Here is a 20,865-nt window from a genome sequence, read left to right as displayed (position 1 = left end):
GAAAGAATAAGTACCTCTAACTCAAAGAAATTCCGAGCAATCCACATGAATGCTAACAATTTTTTCAAGTTTTCGTAAAACAATTGCATAAAATACCACCCAAGTTTCGACTTTCTTTATTAGAATAAAAACTAGGTCTCAAGAATCTTTAAGTTTTCAACTTAACTTTTGTAATCTCATTTTCAAATATTCAACTTCTAAACTTCTCAGCAGACTTTCAAGATATAACAGGGCGATGTTTTTGGTTAAACTTTTACTTAAGTACAACAATTTGGCGGAATATGCCCACGCCTAATTTGATATCTAGATTTAGTATATTTTCTTGGACATTTTCAAGGCTTTAGGGAAGCATGCTACATTTATAAATAGAATAGAATAGATTCTTCTTTATTTATTGTATCTTGTACGATCAGCTGGATGTCCCAACGGCTGTTCCCGGCATGGCCAATGCCTCCTCGAAGACGGAGTATACCGGTGTTCCTGTGCCGAAGGATGGGCGGGCACTGACTGCTCCATAGCACTCGAACTCTCCTGCAACGACAACGAAGACAATGATGAAGGTAGGATTCTTGTAATCAGTTATCCTCAAAACAACGTACATTTACTTACTTATTCCTATTGAAAATAATTTATTGTTATGCATCAGAAGACTTTTGTCATCTCCGGTATGTATTTGGGAAATGAAATTTCCTCTTAGGGGCAATAACATCAAGTTACATTATGAGTATTGAACATTCAATACAACAGTCTCTTCCGGGAACTTATTGACAATACGTTCACGACAAAGAGGTTTAATGTGATTCTTTCAGAATTTGATTTCTTTTGTTATTATTTTGTTTTTTATTAACTCCTATCGAAAGTGAAAAAAAACAAAAGCAGTCATCTGACAAATGACTACCGTTTTGAAGATGGCATGACGGACTGCTCGGACTCGGAATGCTGCAGCCGGCCCGAGTGCGCCGAGCACATCATGTGCCTCTCGTCCAACGACCCCGTGGAAGTGCTTTTACGCAAACAGCCGCCCTCCGTCACCGCCTCCTTCTACCAGCGCGTCAAGTTCCTCATCGAAGAGAACTCCGTCCAAAGCTACGCTCACATGGACGAATACTCCGAGAGGTAAGTACTCCCACGGCGAGTTTTAACCCAAATTTTTGATGAACACCAAATCACTTCATGTACGTAAAAGATATCATCCAGACGCAAATCAATTACCAACAGTCTTATCGATATCTTTTACACCAATTGGTTTAGGACTGACCTGTCGGTTTTGCACAGTTCATGAATTTAATATAATTGCACTTTACAATGATTTTAGATTCGTGATATCATCGCCGTATGTAATGTTATCAGTAAGAAGAAGAAACAATTTTCATATGACATAAAGTAATTATTAGGAGCTAGCACCTTTACCATTACGATCCCACTCATCTTCCTGAACCTCTCCGAGGATTTGGTGTGGTTATTTTAATTTAATTGGTAATATTTAATACTTTTATAACTTACGATTTATTTTATCATCTGGTGGAAGTGTTTTGATTTTCCTCTGTTTTCTCGCGTGTAAAATATTGATTTATCATTTGCAATCCTAGCATGGTTATTTTTTAACATTAACCATTATTTTTTCATCCGTTGAGTTTTATGTTAATTTTTTGTTTTCACACCAGATCCGATGTGTTGTGTATTGTCTAATGTTTATCCCTTGTGTGTGTCTAACCCTACCTGTTTGTCTAAACAAAACAAAAGCGTCTATTAATATAATTAAATAAATTGAATTACACAATCGATTGAGCGCTCAAAAGCTTTCGAACAGTTTTGTTTGTCTTTACAACAAGTTAATACTGTTTTAGTAAGGTTCATGAAATCTGCTCGCATCATGAGAGACTTTCGTTGTAGTTAAAAGTTTTTGAATAATTTACTCAATCTTAGAATCAGTAAATTAATTCAAGATAATTTCAGAAATTTGCATCCAATTACTCTTTCATGATCCGAGCTCAGAAAACATCGACTAAAAGTAGTAGCTCTTGAGATAATCATAAAACGTACAAATTATCGAATACGATCTTCTGATTTGAATAATGAGACAAAGCAAAACTGAATAACAAAGTAGTCAACCCACCTCGCTTAATATGCAAAAGCGCCTCAAAAGTTTGTTTGCATTAAAACACGAGCCGCTTCACTATTTTTTTAAGTTGACGAGTCTAGAGTGGTTATATTGCGTTCTGGCATTTGTTCCATTAGCCCCGAGTAAACTTTACTTGACGGAGATCCTCCATGCATCACAATCCAGCATGTCTTTTTTATATTAACTCCGTATGTCTTGGTGCAACCTACAGCATTCGTTAATATTTTTTCCAAATTTTCCGTTCGCGTCCAAACGCAAGTTTTACAGTGGTGGTGTTGTTCTAATGCAAACGGGCTTCGTCGATGACTCGGCACGCGTGACAGTATTCAATCGTTAATTTCAAATGTTAAAACGCAAGTTAACCAGTGTAGACGAGTGCAATCGACCGGAGCGGTTGCAAAGCCGGGGTGTGGTTGCACTGAGGGATGTAGGTATCTGTGTAGTAATCTGTCCTGTCTTTCTGTGTCCCTGTGCCGCCGTGTCCGCCACTCCTAGCGAGTTCTGGAATTCCTTTACACCATGGTAAGTGTCAGTCAGCCCGCCCTCGCCCCTCAGTGTTCAGTATCTGTTAACCTCTTCCCTTTTGTTGCGACTCCTGCATATGTGTGTGATGCCGGCGCCCATCGCATGTCCGTCAACTGACACGCGAGCGGAGCCACTAAAGCTTTTTCACTTTTTTGTTAACTCCTTTGTCTGTATTCGTTTCATTCTCTATGTGTATGTAACATCTGTATTTTGTCTTGAATGTTCTATGTGGTTGCGACAAAGCCCTCGATGTGCCCCATAAATCGGGCACCCGTCACCGCGCGACTTATATCTCGTTTCAAATATCATTTGCCGCAGCCACAGCCGTATTTTTGTAATATTTATTTGTCTCGTCTACTTGTGCTTATATGTTATAGTTCACATATACTATGGTATACTTTTGTTATACTAAAACTTAGGAAAATCATTTACGCTTTCACGCAAAACGTTTAAAACACAATCGGTTAGGTGTAGGGATGTAAAATATACGTATCGAGACGCGATTTGTATATTGTCAATCGAGCAAAATTTCAGCGAACACGCAAATTTAGCTTCAAATAAACTTACCCTTTTATGTGTTCCTTACCCTTTGTCTGCGTCTTTCATCTGTTAACCAACCCCCTACCCTTCGCCCGAGCTCTTTATGTGTTTAGATCCTCACCCCTGTAACTAACCAAAACACTACTTATTTGAATGTATTCCGACTATTTCACAGCGAAATAAAGCAGTCTTGTCGACAAATGTACATTACAGCCATTGCTTCCATCAATCAGCCATTGAAAACATACAACACATTCAAATTGGTGCAACAAAAATGTCTTTACTGTGTTACAGTTAGCACGTTGTTAAATAAAGAAGGAATTATTACCAAATCTTAATCATTCACTGTTACTACAATTTATTCAAAATTGTTTTACGTAATTAAAATGTGTAATGATTCCTTAAGTATTACAAGATTAACTACAAATATCATCAAAATATATAAATTAAGTCAATGTAAACGTGTGGTATCTAACACCTAAAAGCGAATTATTGGTTTAAATGAATTACTGCCAAAATCGCTATTACATATTCGCTAGGTGTGTTCTTTACCTGAGTAATCCTTCGATTCACATCCATTCAATTCCAATATAATATATCGTTTCAATAAATCACCCTTCAGGATAACAACTATTCATTTCAGCGTAATCCTGAGATATGAATATTCCATTTCAATGGTCTTGAATTGAATCGATGGAAAGTGTTCAGATCCGTTCGATGAAAAATGGTTTTACATCATGATTTTATCGTATTCAAATGAGCACATATCAATCAATAATCCAATAATTCTAAACTGTGCAGAACGACATTATAAATACCCAGGTTGCCTAATCCAACCCGTGACTAACTACGAGTGTGTACATATTTTTGTATTTAGATGTTACAGATTTGCCATGACTGTAATATTCCGGTGCATCAAACGGTCCAGCTTATGACCGCTGGCCTGGTCTGGAACAGTACCTAGACACTTCGTAGCTCGCGACTACTGGTTCCTCCAAACACGCTTGTTCAATTTTAATTTATAAACGACAATTAATGAAGTGCAGCTGGACTATTTTATAACCGACTGTTTACATTACGTTAATTAGCATTAAAATTGCCAACATTATCCACATTTTGAATTCTTGTTAAGGTTACAGCTGTTACATAGTGTCTTACAACAGGACTGACCTTCATGTGTAATAGGTACTGTGACATGCGAATTTTAACCGTCTTTTTAGTAAATAGCTTAATGTTCTGCGAATATAATTTCATCGAGTTCAAATTCAAGCTTTAGATTCTCTTTTATTTGATTAGTTACACTGTAAATTTTGCGTTTAGATATTTTTCTTGCACCAATTTCTACATAATGTATGAGTATGAAATCAGCCGGCTAAAAATACAAAATTGTACCAAAATATTATGACTATGGTTTGTGTGGCAGCTGTTACATGCATTATTAAAACATCCTATCTAGGTAAATTTTGGTTTCGTGAATATAATAAAGGGTTAATTTCGCGCTATTTATACATACATGCAATAAAGTAATCTTGTAGTCTTTTATTTTCGTTTATAATTATGAAACTAAAATTTAGCCTAGCCGATTAGCTGATTCCTGATACGAGAATGTGCAATGCTAAAACTTCTTATTTTATTTTTCAATATTTTATTTTCATACTTATTACTTCACAAACTGAGAGCATAGCACGTACACTTCGTACTATAATAGTCGGAGTAGCCACTGGGTGAAACCGTTTCATATTTTTTAATAGTAATATGCCTCTATTGTAATTGCTGGAAGCCATATTTAATAAGATAATGTATACTTAATAACATGTATAAAATAATAAAAATGTGTAATGTTTATTTATTACTAACCCTGTTATTACAATAATTTTAGTTAATTCTCCACAAATATAAGTAAATTTATACTAACTTATTTAATTTTTTTTTAAATGTGTGTTTATAATGGAATAACAACCATAAAATATATATAAAAGTAATACTTCGTATTTATTAGATCGTATTTGTTTTTAAGTCGTAACACAATAATATTAAATTTTAGTCACGATCATCAATTTCGAAGGCCTCGTAAGTAGTCTTAATTGATTAACCAAAATAACATTTAATTACACTAGCAACAGTAATTAGTAATTCTTGGTATCATACTTAGCCTACGTACCAATAAAATGATAAAGTATTTTATTACTATTACAAATAAAATTACCTACTTAAATCTTAACCAAAAATACTTTTCGTTAAATGTAGAGCACATTGAAAGTGAATTTTAGACTTTCCAAATGTTTTAAAGGCATTGTGGCAAATTCAAAAGGCAACAAAGCAAAATTCATGTTCTGTTTCCTTTGACATTAGCCTAGTACCCGTTGGGGCTATGAGAAAATGCCGCATTGCGTTGTGGCGATAAAAAATATCGCTGCAATAAAATGCTAACCAACGCACTGGATGTCGACCTGGGGCATAAATAAACGTCTCTACGTAATTGTTTTTAATTTAGGTTAATTAAAATAATTACCTTATTTTAATATTCTTCAAATCTAAAAATGTAGAGACGGACATATTTTATTAACCTTTATTCGGTTGCTGATGAGTGATTAAAAACTCGAGCAAAAATTAGTACACGTACTGTAATAAATTAATAGACCAACGATTTTGATGACAAATGCTATATGATGAAGATGATGACAAGAACTATAAATAGGTAAAAGTAATTCATCCAATTATGTATACTCAATAGGCTATTTGAAAAACCCCCTTCGATTTTTATTAGTGGTCTATATTACGGCTACGAATCACGGGAATCGTCAGATGATAAAGCTGTGAGTTGTGCAGTTGTCAAAGACAAAGACAACTGACATCAAAACTTTAAAGCTGCAAATCTTTGGATGAAACTTATTGTTTCATCCAAAGATATCATTTTTTACTTAAGGTTTCAGTTTATGAACCTATGGTCTAACTAAAGGGTTGTCAGTCACATTATTTTTAATGTTTTCAAATAGCCTACTAAGTATGTTTCAATGTTTATTAAAATGTATACAATTATAATGTAATCGTAAAACAATATGTGAGATATTTTGTCTGATGGATATAAATATGAAGATAGATTTTAGACAACCTATTTGAAACTATGTACTTATGTAATATAACAAAACTTAATTTATTATGAATGATGATTGATTGAACCACTTTTTCAAAGGTTCTTGTTATTTGCTAAAAATCACCCCTGTCTCCTAAGCTGTCTCCCTGAGATGATTGAGAATGATTAAGTATTTTTTCAAATAAGTACTTAAGTAATAAGTGTAAATAAAAGTAAAATCCTAATAAGTATAGCCGATATTTATCGGTAACTTTCTTAAGAATGATGGAGAGAAGTTGCTTTTTATATTGTCGATTAAACTTTAATTCCTTGACCTATTATTTATTCTTTTGGCAAAGAACAAGAACTTATTTTAACTACTATAAGACTAACCCATTATTATGTATATCTATTCTATTGTAACCCTGTTCTAATGCAATAAAAAATATATGGCTTTCAGCGATTCCACAGCTCTTAATATCAATGTCTTTAAAAACGGTGTTGCCCAGTGTTAGTGCTTTGCCCCCTTTCATTACTGACGTGGGCCGGTCTGTGCAGCCGAGTCTCCGTGATGAGGGGACAGGTGGTCTCGCCCCAGGGTCTGGGCATCATCGGCATCAGGGTCTCCGTGGACCGGGAGGCCCGGTTCGGATTCACGCTGACCAGGCAAGGTGGATGGTACGTATGAGTTTGGTTTAATAAAAAGTATTTGGGTATTTTATTTTATTGTACCTAAGCCTTTAATCTATTTTTAAGACGTGATGAAAAAGTTAAATTAAATCCAACAAAAAACAGGGATATTTTGATATAGTAGTATAGTACATATAGACAATAATATATACGAATAAAGCTTCTCCGATGTCGGTATAAAAAATGTTAAAATACTGGTTTGTGATTGAGAGAAATTGTCATGAAATTCTACACCAGAGAACGCTGAAAAAAAACTAAAAAACAACATTTGAATAAACAAGCAAAACAAACATTATAGTGATATGGTCTATAAAATATTACTTGATTATGTCGTCGAAAATTTATTATAATCTGCGGAACAATAACAAATAACAAGTTACCTAAAACCATATTATTGACTCTCTTCAAAAACTACGACCTCTATCAGAAATAATCTCTCATTGAATATTACGCTTCGATGTAATTCATAGTAATACAGCTTTTACGTCATCCCTTTATACCGCGAAAATCCCATAGGAATCGAAATGATTAACTTCTCTGTAAATGAGAAATGAAAGCCGACGTGTATCAGGGATTAAAATCGTAGAGGCAGCTCTATAATGAAAGCTGTATAATACTCGTATACTACAGACATCGCCATTTTATAATTTGTGGCACTCGCGCTCGCTCCAGGGAAATTTTATTACTTATAAAATAAATAGGCATTGCTCCTCGTTCTATCGCGTACAGTCTGCCTCAAAAACAGCGACTATTATGTCGATTTCTTAATAAATTGGCCTACTAACAGATAATTTAAAGTTTATTGACTTCATTGAACTTTACTTTTGCAAACTTTTACACTAATAATGCCAACTACATTATACATAATCAAAAAAATTGCTTTCGCTTTATAATCTATTAATTAGAAAAAAATATTCTAAATAACTGGCCTAACTAAACATTACACCCTGAAAATTCGACATCAATTTGCTGTGAATTTATATTTGGTATAACTTTTGACTGTATCTATTATGCAAATATTGGGATACATTATTAGAATTAACCGCCAAACATTAACAACGGTCAGTCAGCTAATTAAAATAAACAGAGTTGTGGCTAATTATCAAAATATAATAACGTTATCAATAGCGCGGTAGGCGCTTGTTTGATTAATTACATATTTAATTCAGATCAGGGTGGCCGAGAATGAAATGCACTTTTGAAAATTCAAGGAAAAAAATACTTTATTACAATTTAAAATAACTTTATTTATTACAATTTAAATAAAATGTAATGCAATTTATTTTTAAATTTACCTTTATTGAATTACATTGTTCAGGAGATTTCTTTGACGCTTACAATATTCGATCAACATACCTACATCAAAATCTTGAAATGCGTTCGTTAAAATTCCCTCGAAACCTATTTTCCATTTTTTACCAAATGGTCAGCTTCAGTTGCTACATGGTTGTTGGATTATAAGAGTATACATACTCTATTCTTAAGGTAACACCACAAAAAGGAGTTTTCTGAAGTGAGATCAAGGCTTTCTGGTGGCCAGGAGATGTCACCCCTGCCTGAAATTTTTTTTTTTGTGGAAATATGCCTCTTACCATTAACTCATTGTTGATTTTTATGCATAATATTTGGACAATAATTAGAAGTATTTTCCCCAACAGCCAGACAGTTTTGACAGTTCCAACTCCCTGCCAGACAGTTTTTTAGGGTAGCTCCGAAAGCCACGATGACCCAAACTTCATAATTCACCAACATTATATCATTTCTTTCTTTCTTTCTTTCTATATTGGGAGCATACGCTGACAAACTTTCAGCTTTTATAAAATGGCGTAGGTCTGGCGTTCACTAGCTCTCACTCTAGAAACAAAGATAATAATATATTAAAATTCGTGTCAGTTGATACTTCATCTACTTAATAGTAGGACTAGGCATAGCACATTATAGAACCTTGGAAGAGCGCAGGAGTGACCATTAAAACCAATTCTCAAGGATTTAGTTATAGACATTTGCGTTCATAACCGGCATTGTCTATAGTTTATTGTGCTCGGAGACGTGCGTGTTGAAATACATTTCTGTTAAATAACCGTAGTCGTCACGGCTATATTTATTTTTAATCAACCTTAACTTCTTATTTGTCAAGACTGACTAACAACAACAGGGTTAAGATCAGGGATGTTATGGATATCCGTATCCGTAACCGAAACTATCGGATATCCGAAATAAAAAATATCCGTAACCGAAACCGATTCAAAAGTTTCGGATAAAGGCGGCGTCTAAATCTTAATATTTTTAATATTTGTTACTTGTCTGGCATCCCCTGGCACCATTCTGATATGCCCGCCTGTTTTACCTCCATCATAGGTACCGTCATAGTATACATAAAGTGGCTATGTGGGTCGTGCAGCATCTTGATCTTTGAATTTTACCTTTTTAAAATTCTAATATTCGTAACCGAAATTATCCGAAACTTTCGGATAATCTGAAATTATTTACTGTCCGTAACCGTAACCGAAACCGGTATAATATTATTCTAATATCCGTAACCGTATCCATAACCGAAACTTCATATACATAACATCCCTGGTTAAAATACATTTCAGACTCTACATTAGTATTTTTGAAATGCGATAATATGTGCCCCATTAAACAATTAAAATAAAATCATCTCGGTAGTCCACAAATAACATGAATATTTTTGAATTCCGCTGATTCTAAAAAAGACCTTGAAACTATTTTTTCTAGTCAATGGACAGAATCACACTCTCAACAGTTTTATTAAATTAGAGTAGCTACACAGAAAAAAAGATTTATTAATTGAAAATCCTATTCATGTCTTTTAGTGGGCTGAATTCAATTTTCCATTTCCATGGAAAAGAGCTTTAAAAGAACGACTTCAGGTCATTCAACTTTAAGACAAAATTAGGAGATTATTATAACAATCGATTTGTTGAGTAATATTGTCCAATCCGTTCCGTCTCGCGTGATGTGCGTAAACAGTTTAACTAGCGTTCAACAACACAAATATTTGAGGCAGCTTTATAGCAATCATCATTATTGTTCGGCCACGGTCGTTACGGATTCCTTGCGCGTATCCGTAAAAGCATCGCGTACGAAATCGAATTACTCGCCAGCGGAACACAACCGGTATCATGTGAACGTGTAATCGAATAACATGACACGTTCGAGCATTTAAATATCGATTAACGTGAATCTGCTGTAAAATCGTTTACGTTTCAGACGGACTTAAGGGTAACGAATTGTTAAATCAATACATTATCTACACGCAACTCTAGAATCAAAATGAAATGGGAATCTTTTAGTATACGTTTAGTTTGTTTACCTTGAAGTTTACCTTATAGCCGGATAGTGTTAAAATATTAACGAATACGTTTTTCATGAAGTACCTACCTACTTACTACGTAACCGTCTGAACTTTGTGCAAATAATAATACGATTTTTACAGAACTCGATAATCTACTCCAGACGAACTTAATGTTGTCCAGTCGATTTAACCTAAGCACCCACTACTGCCGAAATAACAGCGGTACCTTTAAGTAGGTACTTAAAACAATTTGCCGTGCACTGCCCCAGACACGCCTCGTTCGTAGAATAAGCTTTAAACATAAAAACAATCGCGTTGCGGATTTCAATTTCACACGTTAGATACGTTTCAGATACTTAAAACTTACTGCAACTAGCTTCTGGGCTTAACTTCCCGTTAAAACTGATTTTTATTGAAAAGAGAATGAGTTGAAATGAAACGGTCGTCAGCAATTTACTTATACCGTTCGTTCGAATCTATTTTTTTTGTTCGACTAATAAAGGTTAATTAACCTAATTAGGTTAGAGATTGCGGAATGATTAGACTAGAATAGAAATAATTAAAGCGCTAGATTTAACGTTTTTGCTTGGAACCAAGCAAAAACGTTAAAATTACAAGCGTTAGTCGCGAAGCGAATTGAATTAGAGTCAGTTATATTAACCAAGCAGTCTGGTTAATGTTAACTGACTCTAATGGCAGATTAAAATGAGTATGAAAAGAAAAATGCGCTAACTAATGCTCTCGTGAAATCTCTATGATACAATTTAGTGATCTAATCAATACTAATATTCATTGTCTTCAACTTATCAGTTTTCTGGGTCTTTAGTTACCAATCAACGGTTGTGGGTTAGGAACCCTTAATTTTTATTGTATGTGTACCTAATTATGTCGGTAGTACAATACCTTCATCAGTTTGACGTAAACTGATTGATTAGTGTGATTTTGGAAGTATACGCTTTATTTACTTGGCATTAAAGCTGTTTATCCCTAAAGGTTCGACGTGCTGGTCAACGGAGGAGGCGCCGTGACGCTGCAGTTCCAACGATCACCGTTCAAGCCTCTACGCAAGACTGTCTTCGTGCCCTGGAACCAGATCGTCGTGCTGCCGCCTGTTGAAATGGAACTTAGTGACGAGAGCGTCAAAGTTCCCACACCGAGGTTAGTCAATTATTGTTTTTATGAGCTTTTCAGGAAAATAGGAGCTAAACCAAATGGGTAAGGTTTTGTTTTAATTGACAGGTTTTGGACTGTCCACATCTAAAGTGTACGTAATGTAGAAACAGTTTAGACTGACACATTGTATACTAAAGCTTGCTAAGCAAAATGTAGAGATGCTTGCTTTACCTAACTAGATGTAGATTCTTTCTATTATTCGGAGAGTAAGTAGTCGGGGAGATTCAAAATGTACCTACCTACTATATGTATTATATTTCAACTATTCGACAGACTTATGCCAAAATATAAGAGTCATCATGTTTTCTTCAACAAGAAACAAACCCACTACCCTCTATCTAGGAATCGATGAGTAGTTCCTGGTTCTGAATTAAAACCACACTTTAAACGCTCTCTCTCGATAACGATGAAGAACATTAGGTACTCGCATCACATAGATAAAGATAACGTGTACAACACTATTCACACGACACTTTCGGTTCCCCAGAGCACCACCTCGTCTAGATTGGTCGCCAACGCCACAATGGTGGGAAAACGAGTCTGGGCCATGTCCTTCACACGACCACGAGCGACTGCGACCAGAAGTGATTGCTGTACCGCCTCTAGCAGCACCTGCTGCTTCACACCACACACCCAACACCGTTGTCTACCCGGAGGCTCAGGTAAATGTTGATCTAAATTTTATGACGTCACTTCTGTTTGGAAAAGCCGTTAACCACTTTACCGATAGTGGCTGAATTGTTGCCACCGTAATTTGAACTTTATTGACATAATATAATGGTTCAAATCCAATAAAGAATTACATTTTTCTCCATACTGGTTAAAGGGGAAAGGGGATAACGCCAGGGCTAGCCTACCAGCGTGGTTTACGTACTAGGTTAATTCCTCTTTCAGTGAATTGATGATAATGAATGATAGCTTATTATTGGGCTACCTATTTCAACCTGATCTGCCGTATGAAAGTAGTGCTCTTTGATCAACTTCCTGATAAAAATACATTTACCAATAAGGAATTCACCAGTCTCACAAATAAGGCCGATCAATTCAAATTATTGGTACAGAATGGTCTATTTAAGAAAAAAACAATTTTTGATTGCAGAGTGAAATAACTGAGACATTTCCGTCGCTTTCAAAATAAATCGAAAAGCGAAAGGTCATGTGTGGGTGGGTTCAAGTCCCATCTGAGTCAATCGATTTCAAGTAAGAAATCATGATTGAAATATCGCTAAAACAGTTTCGTTACTTTTAGTAACAGGAATCGAATATATTTTTAGTAAAGGTCATGGCTTCGTAATCAGGTACCCAGAAAAATATAAATAGTGGGTATTTGCTCGGCTGACATTAGAATTACGAGTAGGTATATAACGTATCTAATGAACAGTATTATGAACCCAAGCTGAATGAGGCTAATGTGTTCATTTATCAAAACGAAAGCAAAATTACATGACTGTTATTAAATTGGTTCCGTACATTCAAACGAGTATGTCCGTAAATATGTCATCGTCCTGCGAGCGTGTTATTATTCCCTTCGCGCACGTATCGCTCTGTGCGAATTTGCGGGCAATTTACTAAAATTACCCCATGACGCAATCTTACATTTCCTATAAATATTCAAAGCTACAGTCGGGTTTTGCATTATATTTTCAGGAGTTATTTGCAATAAATGTCCGTTCATATTCGTTCCAACGTGACGATTTAGCTTCCAATCGTCACATCGTGCTAGTCTGATGTTCTGATACAATTTTACCTTGTAACCTACCGACTAACTACTATGCGTGAACTGTAGAGACGGTATCGATTGGTGCCCAATTAGAAAGTTCCTGAAACTTCCTGAAAAAAGTTTTTTCACTTATACAAAATAAGTAATAAGTACCAAAATATAAAATAGAGTAAACTCGTATTCTAACTTCAACAAAATTGTAGGGAAAACGAAATTGCCTACACCTACTTTCCTTCTTAACCTTGCTTAATCTACCACAGATCGTGAGCGAGTCAATCGGCATCCCTGGCTCTTCTGTCAAACTGACGTACCGGTCATCCCAATCCGCGGGCTACCTATCGTGCGTGCACGTGCAACTTACACGCCGAGTTGTGCCCGCCGCGCTAGCAAGAGTACACGTGCGCGTCGAGATAGAAGGCTCGCTGCACACGCACACGTATGAAGCTGACCCTGACCTGACGCATGTGTTCGCGTGGAATAAGAGGAACGTTTACAAGCAGAAGGTAAGGAACAGGCTATAGATTTTTTTGATATTATATTCTAATCTGGCACTCATGGAGTACATCGTGCATCGAGGTCGTGTCTTACTACTGGTCTCTTCTTCATCTGCTGCCTTGATAAAAAGTTAAATAATAGGCAAAAGCTAAGCTCACCACACACAGGAAACGCTTTGGAGAATTTACGATATCTTAGAGATAAAGAACTCCCTTAAAATTACTACCTCTAACCTACCTGTGATCTACAGTTCCAAAGAAGAAAATATCATTCTCTGATCCATCTATGACCAGACCAGACCAGACCAGATTCTTTTTATGTAAAAAAAAATAACATCAATCTTTGCTCACCCCAGGTTTACGGTCAAGCCCAAGCTAAGATCTCCATCGGCTACGAATACTCATCCTGTTCCTCCATCGTGTGGGAGACTCAGACAGCCACATTGGCTGGCTTCGACGTAGACATCTCCGATATCGGCGGCTGGGGCCTGGATATCCACCACCATTACAACTTCCATGAGGGCATCTTGCAAAAGGGTGACGGAGCGCTTCTGCATTTGAAGCAGTACCCTAGAACTGTCCAGGTAAATACAAAAATGAATAGTCAGTCATTTCTGACTGAAATACATTAGTAAATAAGGAACTTATTTTCAATAAGGAAGGAGTAGGTAATCACATTGTTAACTGCTTAATTTCAGGTCGTGATGGGCACAGGCCTTCAACGATCCTTGGACTGTCCTGACAACTGCAACGGCAAAGCAGCTGATTCTCGTCTCCTAACCCCTACCGCTTTGACCTCTGGCCCAGATGGTTCATTATACGTCGGCGACTTCAACCTTGTAAGAAGAATAACCCCCGAGGGCGTCGTAACCACCGTGTTGAAACTAGAGTGAGTTTTACTAATTCATGAGCCAGCAAAATTATACTACCCAACAAAAAGTGCTACAAAAGCTAATTGCAGCTCCCTCATAAAATGTTAATAAGAGTAATACCTGTAAAATATTTTACTACTGCTTTATAGAGTTAATAAAACCTGTTATAATAAAACACCGTTGCATTTACAGAACCACCCAAGTGGCGTACCAGTACTACATTTGCATATCACCTGCCGACGGAAATCTCTACATATCAGATTCGGAAAGGCACCAAGTTCGGAAAGTGCTTCTCTTGGAGAAAGTACGTGATCCGGCGACTAATTCAGAACCTGTTGTTGGCAATGGTGATCGATGTGTGCCTGGAGACGACTCCAACTGTGGTGATGAAGGCCCTGCTATTAAGGCTAAACTGGCTCATCCCAAAGGTACGGAAATTAGTTACAATTCCATAATGATGCAAGTCTCAGCAGTTTAATTTCTTTTAAGAATTATGATTACTCATTTCGTTTTTTTTTCTTTTCAGGTCTTGCTATTGCTGCAGATAGAACTATGTACATAGCAGATGGAACTAACATTCGAGCAGTTGATCCAAATGGCATCATCCACACATTGGTAGGCCACCATGGTCATCACAACCACTGGTCGCCAGTTCCATGCAGGGGCGCTATACCACCATATGAAGCTCAGCTGCAATGGCCGACTGGAGTAGCTCTTTCACCTCTCGATGGGTCGCTATACTTCATCGATGACAGAATAATACTGAAGCTGACCGCGGATATGAAGATCAAGGTAGTTGCTGGGCAGCCGTCCCACTGCAGGCTTGGAAGCGATGGAAAGCCAATTACTAAGCCGATGAACAAAACGAATACAGACTTCAGAGAAGATTCCAGCTTAGGCACAATCTTAGCTCTAGCATTCGCACCGAGTGGGATTTTGTACGTTGCCGAGTCTGACTCCAAGAAATCGAACACGATCAAGTCTATTGATCCTTCAGGAAAGATAATGCACTTTGCTGGCAAGGTCCAAGAGAATCTGAAAGAACTTAGCTGTGAATGCAATTCTTCTACTTCTGCCACAGTAGTTCCAATGAACCCTCGGGGCGAAGAAGCTGGATGCCCATGCAGGCTAAGCGTGGCAGCAGGAGACGAACCGCCCACCAGTACAGAAACTCTGCTATCGTCTAACGCCAAATTCCAAACGATATCAGCTCTAGCCGTTACCCCAGATGGAGTTTTGAATGTTGTAGACCAAGGTAAATATTTATACTTGTTATGTTAAAGGTGTGATGTGATACAGACTTTGGTGTTATAAATATGATATTAATCTTCGTATTTTTTTCACAGGTTCCCTACACATATTAGCCCTGAAGCATTACTTGCCAACGCATGATGAGAATGGAGAATTCAGGATACCTTATCCACCCACATCAGAAATCTATGTCTTCAACCGTTACGGTCAACACATTACTACCAAAGACTTGACTTCTGGCAAAACAAGATATTCATTCCTGTATTCCAAAAACACCAGTTTCGGAAAATTGTCAACGGTTACTGATGCGTCTGGAAATAAAATACAGCTGCTCAGGGACTACAGCAATGTTGTCAGCTCGATAGAAAATACGCAAGATCACAAGTTGGAACTGAAGATATCTGGTATTGGTTACCTAACAAAGATAAGCGAAAAGGGAACATCCGAAATCGAGTTAGATTATGATGCTAATAGTGGTTTACTCAACAGTCGATCAGGGGTAAGCATTTATGGGATAATCCCGATAATTGCAATTTCAGAAATAACCGCATATTCAACTATTTACCTTACACCATGTATTATGCAATTTGTCTCATACTTATTTTTTTCTTTCAGGCCAGTGAAACAGTTATCTACAATTACGACGAACTCGGCCGCGTCACCAGGATTATTATGCCTTCTGGAGAACAGGTCCACATAACTTCAGGTTTGGCTAAGAACTACGGGCTTGCTGTTACAGTATCCAACCCAGCCAGTACCATCCCGGTTGGTGTAGCAAAGAAGTGCGAATACGTACTACATGGACAGTCGTTTAAGCAGATCACTATAAATAATGGCAAACAGATCACCGAAGGTCGAATCTATTCAAACAATACACTGATGCTTGAAACACCATGGTCTGGGAAGTTTGAGAGCATTGCAGCTGCTAAACATCCATTGCTTGAAGCTGCTTTACCTATTGAAGCAGAAATGCTTCACATGTGGTCACACCAAACATCTACCTTCGGCGATGGGCTAATTAACAACATGTACTCACTATACACCTTGGTAGGAGATGTCCGAAACCCCCAGCAAACATTGAATAGAGAAATATGGGTAAACGATTCGAGAGTCCTAATCATCGAATTTGATCAGTTCAAGAGTAAAGAAACATTCTTCAATGCTGACAGAAACCCGCTTTTCACTATAGCTTATGATGTTGCTGGATTACCATTATCGTTTACTCCGCACGGCGCTGGAGTGCCTCTCAACATTTCGTATGACAGATTTTACCGAATCAATGGTTGGAAATGGGGAGAAAGCGAAGAAACATACAACTATGATCCTCACGGCATGCTGTCAGAAATCACAAGTCCTCAAGATGGCACTAAGTTTATTTACTATAATGAGGGCAATCTAGTCTCTAAAATTACTTTAGCTAGTCAAAGAAGTTTCAAATATTTATATGATGGAGATGGTGGTTTGACTCATGTTATTTTGCCCTCTGGGACAAATCATTCCTTTAGCGTCCAGCCATCAATAGGATTCTTGAGAGTGACATACACACCCCCAGGATCTTCTAAGAAGTATCTGCAACATTACTCTCATACTGGTGAACTGCTGCAAACAGTGTTCCCTGGTGATGGTGCAAGAGTAGTCTACCGATACTTTACTACTAACAAGGTGTCAGAAGTCATTCACGGAGATGGTCAAACTCAAATACACTACTCAGAGAACAGTGGACTACCATCTGAAATCTTACACGTTGATCGAGACGTCGACTACCGATGGGAATCAACCTACGCCGGTGGTCTTCTGATGGAAGAAAGACTGGACTACGGAGCTAAAACTGGCCTTAGCAATGCTAAAATAATTTACGAATATGACAACAACTACAGGATAACATCCGTGCAAGGCAGAATTGGTGGCCAAACCCTTATTCCACATCACATCATTTATAATAGCAAGACAGGCGCTCCTGAAATCTTGGGACAATTTACAGCGTCTAAGCAAAAGTGGAATGAAACTTCAGTTTACGATGGAATCGCCATGTTTTCACGCACTCTGAACGAACAGTTCCTAGAAAAGGAGGTAACTGTAAATATTCACAGGATGGAAGTTTTCAGGATGGAATTCTCCTACGACAAACATGGCAGAATATCACAAACACGAACTCACACTAGAAATGTGGGTGTCAATAGCTACACGAATGTTAAAAACTATACTTGGGACTGTGATGGGCAGTTGACTGGAGTAGAGGCTCAAGAGCCTTGGGGCTTTAGGTATGATGATAACGGGAACATGCTGTCTTTGACGTACAGAGGAAACACGATTCCAATGGAATACAACGACATGGACCGTATAATCAAGTTCGGTGAAGGTCAATACAGATACGACAGCCGTGGATTGGTATCCCAAAATGCCAGGGAAGAAAGGTTCCAATACAATTCCAAAGGATTGTTGATAAGGGCGACTAAACGTGGAAGATTTGATGTCCGCTACTATTATGATCATCTGGATAGGTATGTTTTATTTCACATATTTTTTGGCACGTGCACTTAGTATGGATGTACTTAAGTGTGTGGTATCTAATGAAACTGTTATTTGCAGGCTTTCTACAAGAAAAGATAACTTCGGCAACGTTACGCAGTTCTTCTACACCAACAAAGAGAAGCCGCATGAAGTGAGCCACATTTATTCGCCTCGTGAGAATAGATTCATGACGTTGGTTTACGACGACAGAGGTCATCTTATTTACACGCAGGTGTGTACTTTAAAAATCCCTCAGACGAATTCTACACTGTAAGGCCCAGTTTTCTTAGTACAGTAACTAATAAATTGTTTAATTTCAGGTCGCCCGACATAAATACTACATTGCAACTGATCAATGTGGAACACCAGTAATGGTTTTCAATCAATACGGAGAGGGTATCAGAGAAATCATGAGATCACCGTACGGTCATATCGTTTACGACTCCAACCCCTACTTGTATCTGCCAGTTGACTTCTGTGGAGGACTCTTAGACCAAGTGACTTCCCTGGTCCACATGGCAAACGGAAAAGTATATGACCCTCTGATTGGCCAATGGATGTCACCTCTCTGGGAAAATCTCATTGAAAGAATACATACTCCAACTCAACTGCATTTATACAGATTCAATGGAAACGATCCTATCAATGTTAGACCGCAGGATAAGAAACCAACAGGTACATAATTATCATCAAAACTTAATCATCAAAATAAAATTGAGTTTTAGTCTCAGCAAGTTTTAACACCATTATTCTTTTACAGATCATTTATCATGGCTGAAACTACTAGGATATGACACGAAGAGCTTGGCGCCACAGCTGTATCCTGATGAATTGCCAGGAGGAGCGGTAGTTCCCAGTGTGCCTCGCACCCGCCCGGTGTGGGGCGCGGCTCCTACGAATCCCGGACCGGGCATGCCAGGCGCCATGGCATTACTTCCCAGCGTCACCATCGAGTCAGGCTTCCTTTCGCACATGTCTAACAAGCGGATAGCTGATTTCCGAAGCCTATCTATTCCTGCCATGTCCGCATTGAAGACGGATGCCCTGGACCTGGCTCCGAAGCGAATCGGCTCAGATTCGGAGCCGCCATTCGGCCGCGGGATTCTCGTGTCGCGGAACTCCCGCGGCCGCGCCGTCGTCACCACGGTCCCGTCGGCGAACGCCATCTACCGAGACGTTTACACCTCGGTGTTCAACCGCTCGCACCTACTGCCGTTCTCGTTCGTGGTACACGGCGACCAGCAGGACGTGTTTTACTTCGTGAAGGAGGAGACGTGGCGAGCGGCCGACGACAAGCAGCAGCTGAAGCGGATGCAGGGTAAACTGAACGTGACGTTCCACGAGATCGCGGAGGCGGGCCGCTCGTACGCGGACGTGAAGATCCACGGCCAGACGAGCATCGTGAACCTGCGCTACGGCACGAGCGCGGAGCGGGAGCGGCAGCGGCTGCTGCACCACGCCAAGGCGGCGGCGGTGCGCAAGGCGTGGCACCGCGAGCGCGAGGCGCTGCGCGGCGGGCTGGGCGGCTCGCTGGACTGGTCGGCGGCCGAGCTGGACGAGATCCAGAAGGCGGGCTCGGCGGGCGGCTACGAGGGCGAGTACGCGCACGACGTGGCGCGCTACCCCGAGCTGGCCGAGGACCCGTACAACGTGCGCTTCGTGAAGAAGCGCGCCGACCGCAGCGAGCGCCGGCGGCGGAAGCGCGAGGACTGCCGCGCGCCCTGGTGGCTCGCGTGGAACGACTGCTAGTGACGCCGCCATCCATATGCCAAATCTGTGTGTGTCGACGACTGAGTGACGGATGAACGCGCGAGTGATTGTGATATATTTTGTAAATAGTCTCTATTAATTGTTAATTGTTGATGTATGTATGTACGGTAGACGCGAATCCCTATCGCTATGTAAATAATAAAATTTAATTTGCAGGGAGAGAATGGACCTTTTGAGAGGACTGATATTAAATAAATGTAATGTATGTATAAATAAGACGATTTATGTGAATATGAAATTATTTATACTTATTTATCGGTAAAAAGCTTCGATTGTGTCCAATGTTCTTATAAAATTTAGATGAAGACTATTTGAAAGAATAAAAAGGCATACTTTTTTAACCAAATTAACATGTAGTTTTATATTTCCTCGTTTTATTATCATGTGTCACAAGAATCATACAGAGAGATTAGATAATAATTATGAACAAGGAAGAAATTTAAAATCATGCATAAATAAAAGAGGAGATTGTGTAAAAGTTATTTATTTATGTCCGAAACGTCAATGTCTGAACAACGTACTCGAGTTAATTTTTACAATATCAATTTATACACAAATTCATGTCAACGCAATCATATAAATTTTATGATACACCACTAAGAAATAATGTCAGTATGCATATCACATCTCATTTAAATTAATATTTACAACGCAGTAGGATAAATCAATGCATGTGGACATCGGAAACATTCAACTATCGAACTGAATAAAATTGGATTACGTGTAAAAATCTCCATTACAAAATATATACAATAATAATATTATTATCTCTTAAAATAGTCATTTACATGTTCTGAATAAAGTA

General features: G+C 38.3%; 1 protein-coding gene across 2 annotated transcripts in view; it reads left to right on the top strand.

Annotated features, from left to right (window-relative positions):
• Positions 1-20,410, top strand: part of LOC135073201 (teneurin-a) — a 55,021-nt gene extending 34,611 nt beyond the window's left edge. For both annotated transcript variants that reach the window (XM_063967290.1, XM_063967291.1), the window contains 15 exons: positions 414-560; positions 909-1,116; positions 6,819-6,938; positions 11,263-11,427; positions 11,930-12,104; positions 13,423-13,665; positions 14,013-14,240; positions 14,355-14,545; positions 14,721-14,956; positions 15,055-15,783; positions 15,875-16,278; positions 16,395-18,280; positions 18,369-18,522; positions 18,611-18,965; positions 19,051-20,410. In XM_063967290.1, coding sequence (XP_063823360.1) covers positions 414-560; positions 909-1,116; positions 6,819-6,938; positions 11,263-11,427; positions 11,930-12,104; positions 13,423-13,665; positions 14,013-14,240; positions 14,355-14,545; positions 14,721-14,956; positions 15,055-15,783; positions 15,875-16,278; positions 16,395-18,280; positions 18,369-18,522; positions 18,611-18,965; positions 19,051-20,039 — 6,230 coding nt within the window. In that variant the 3' untranslated portion in view covers positions 20,040-20,410. The remainder of the gene's footprint in view (positions 1-413; positions 561-908; positions 1,117-6,818; positions 6,939-11,262; positions 11,428-11,929; positions 12,105-13,422; positions 13,666-14,012; positions 14,241-14,354; positions 14,546-14,720; positions 14,957-15,054; positions 15,784-15,874; positions 16,279-16,394; positions 18,281-18,368; positions 18,523-18,610; positions 18,966-19,050) is intronic.
• Positions 20,411-20,865: the final 455 nt, after the last annotated feature.

This window comes from Ostrinia nubilalis, chromosome 7, assembly GCF_963855985.1.
Source record: "Ostrinia nubilalis chromosome 7, ilOstNubi1.1, whole genome shotgun sequence".
Taxonomy (NCBI): Eukaryota; Metazoa; Arthropoda; class Insecta; order Lepidoptera; family Crambidae; genus Ostrinia; species Ostrinia nubilalis.
This window is presented reverse-complemented; position numbering and strand designations above follow the sequence as displayed.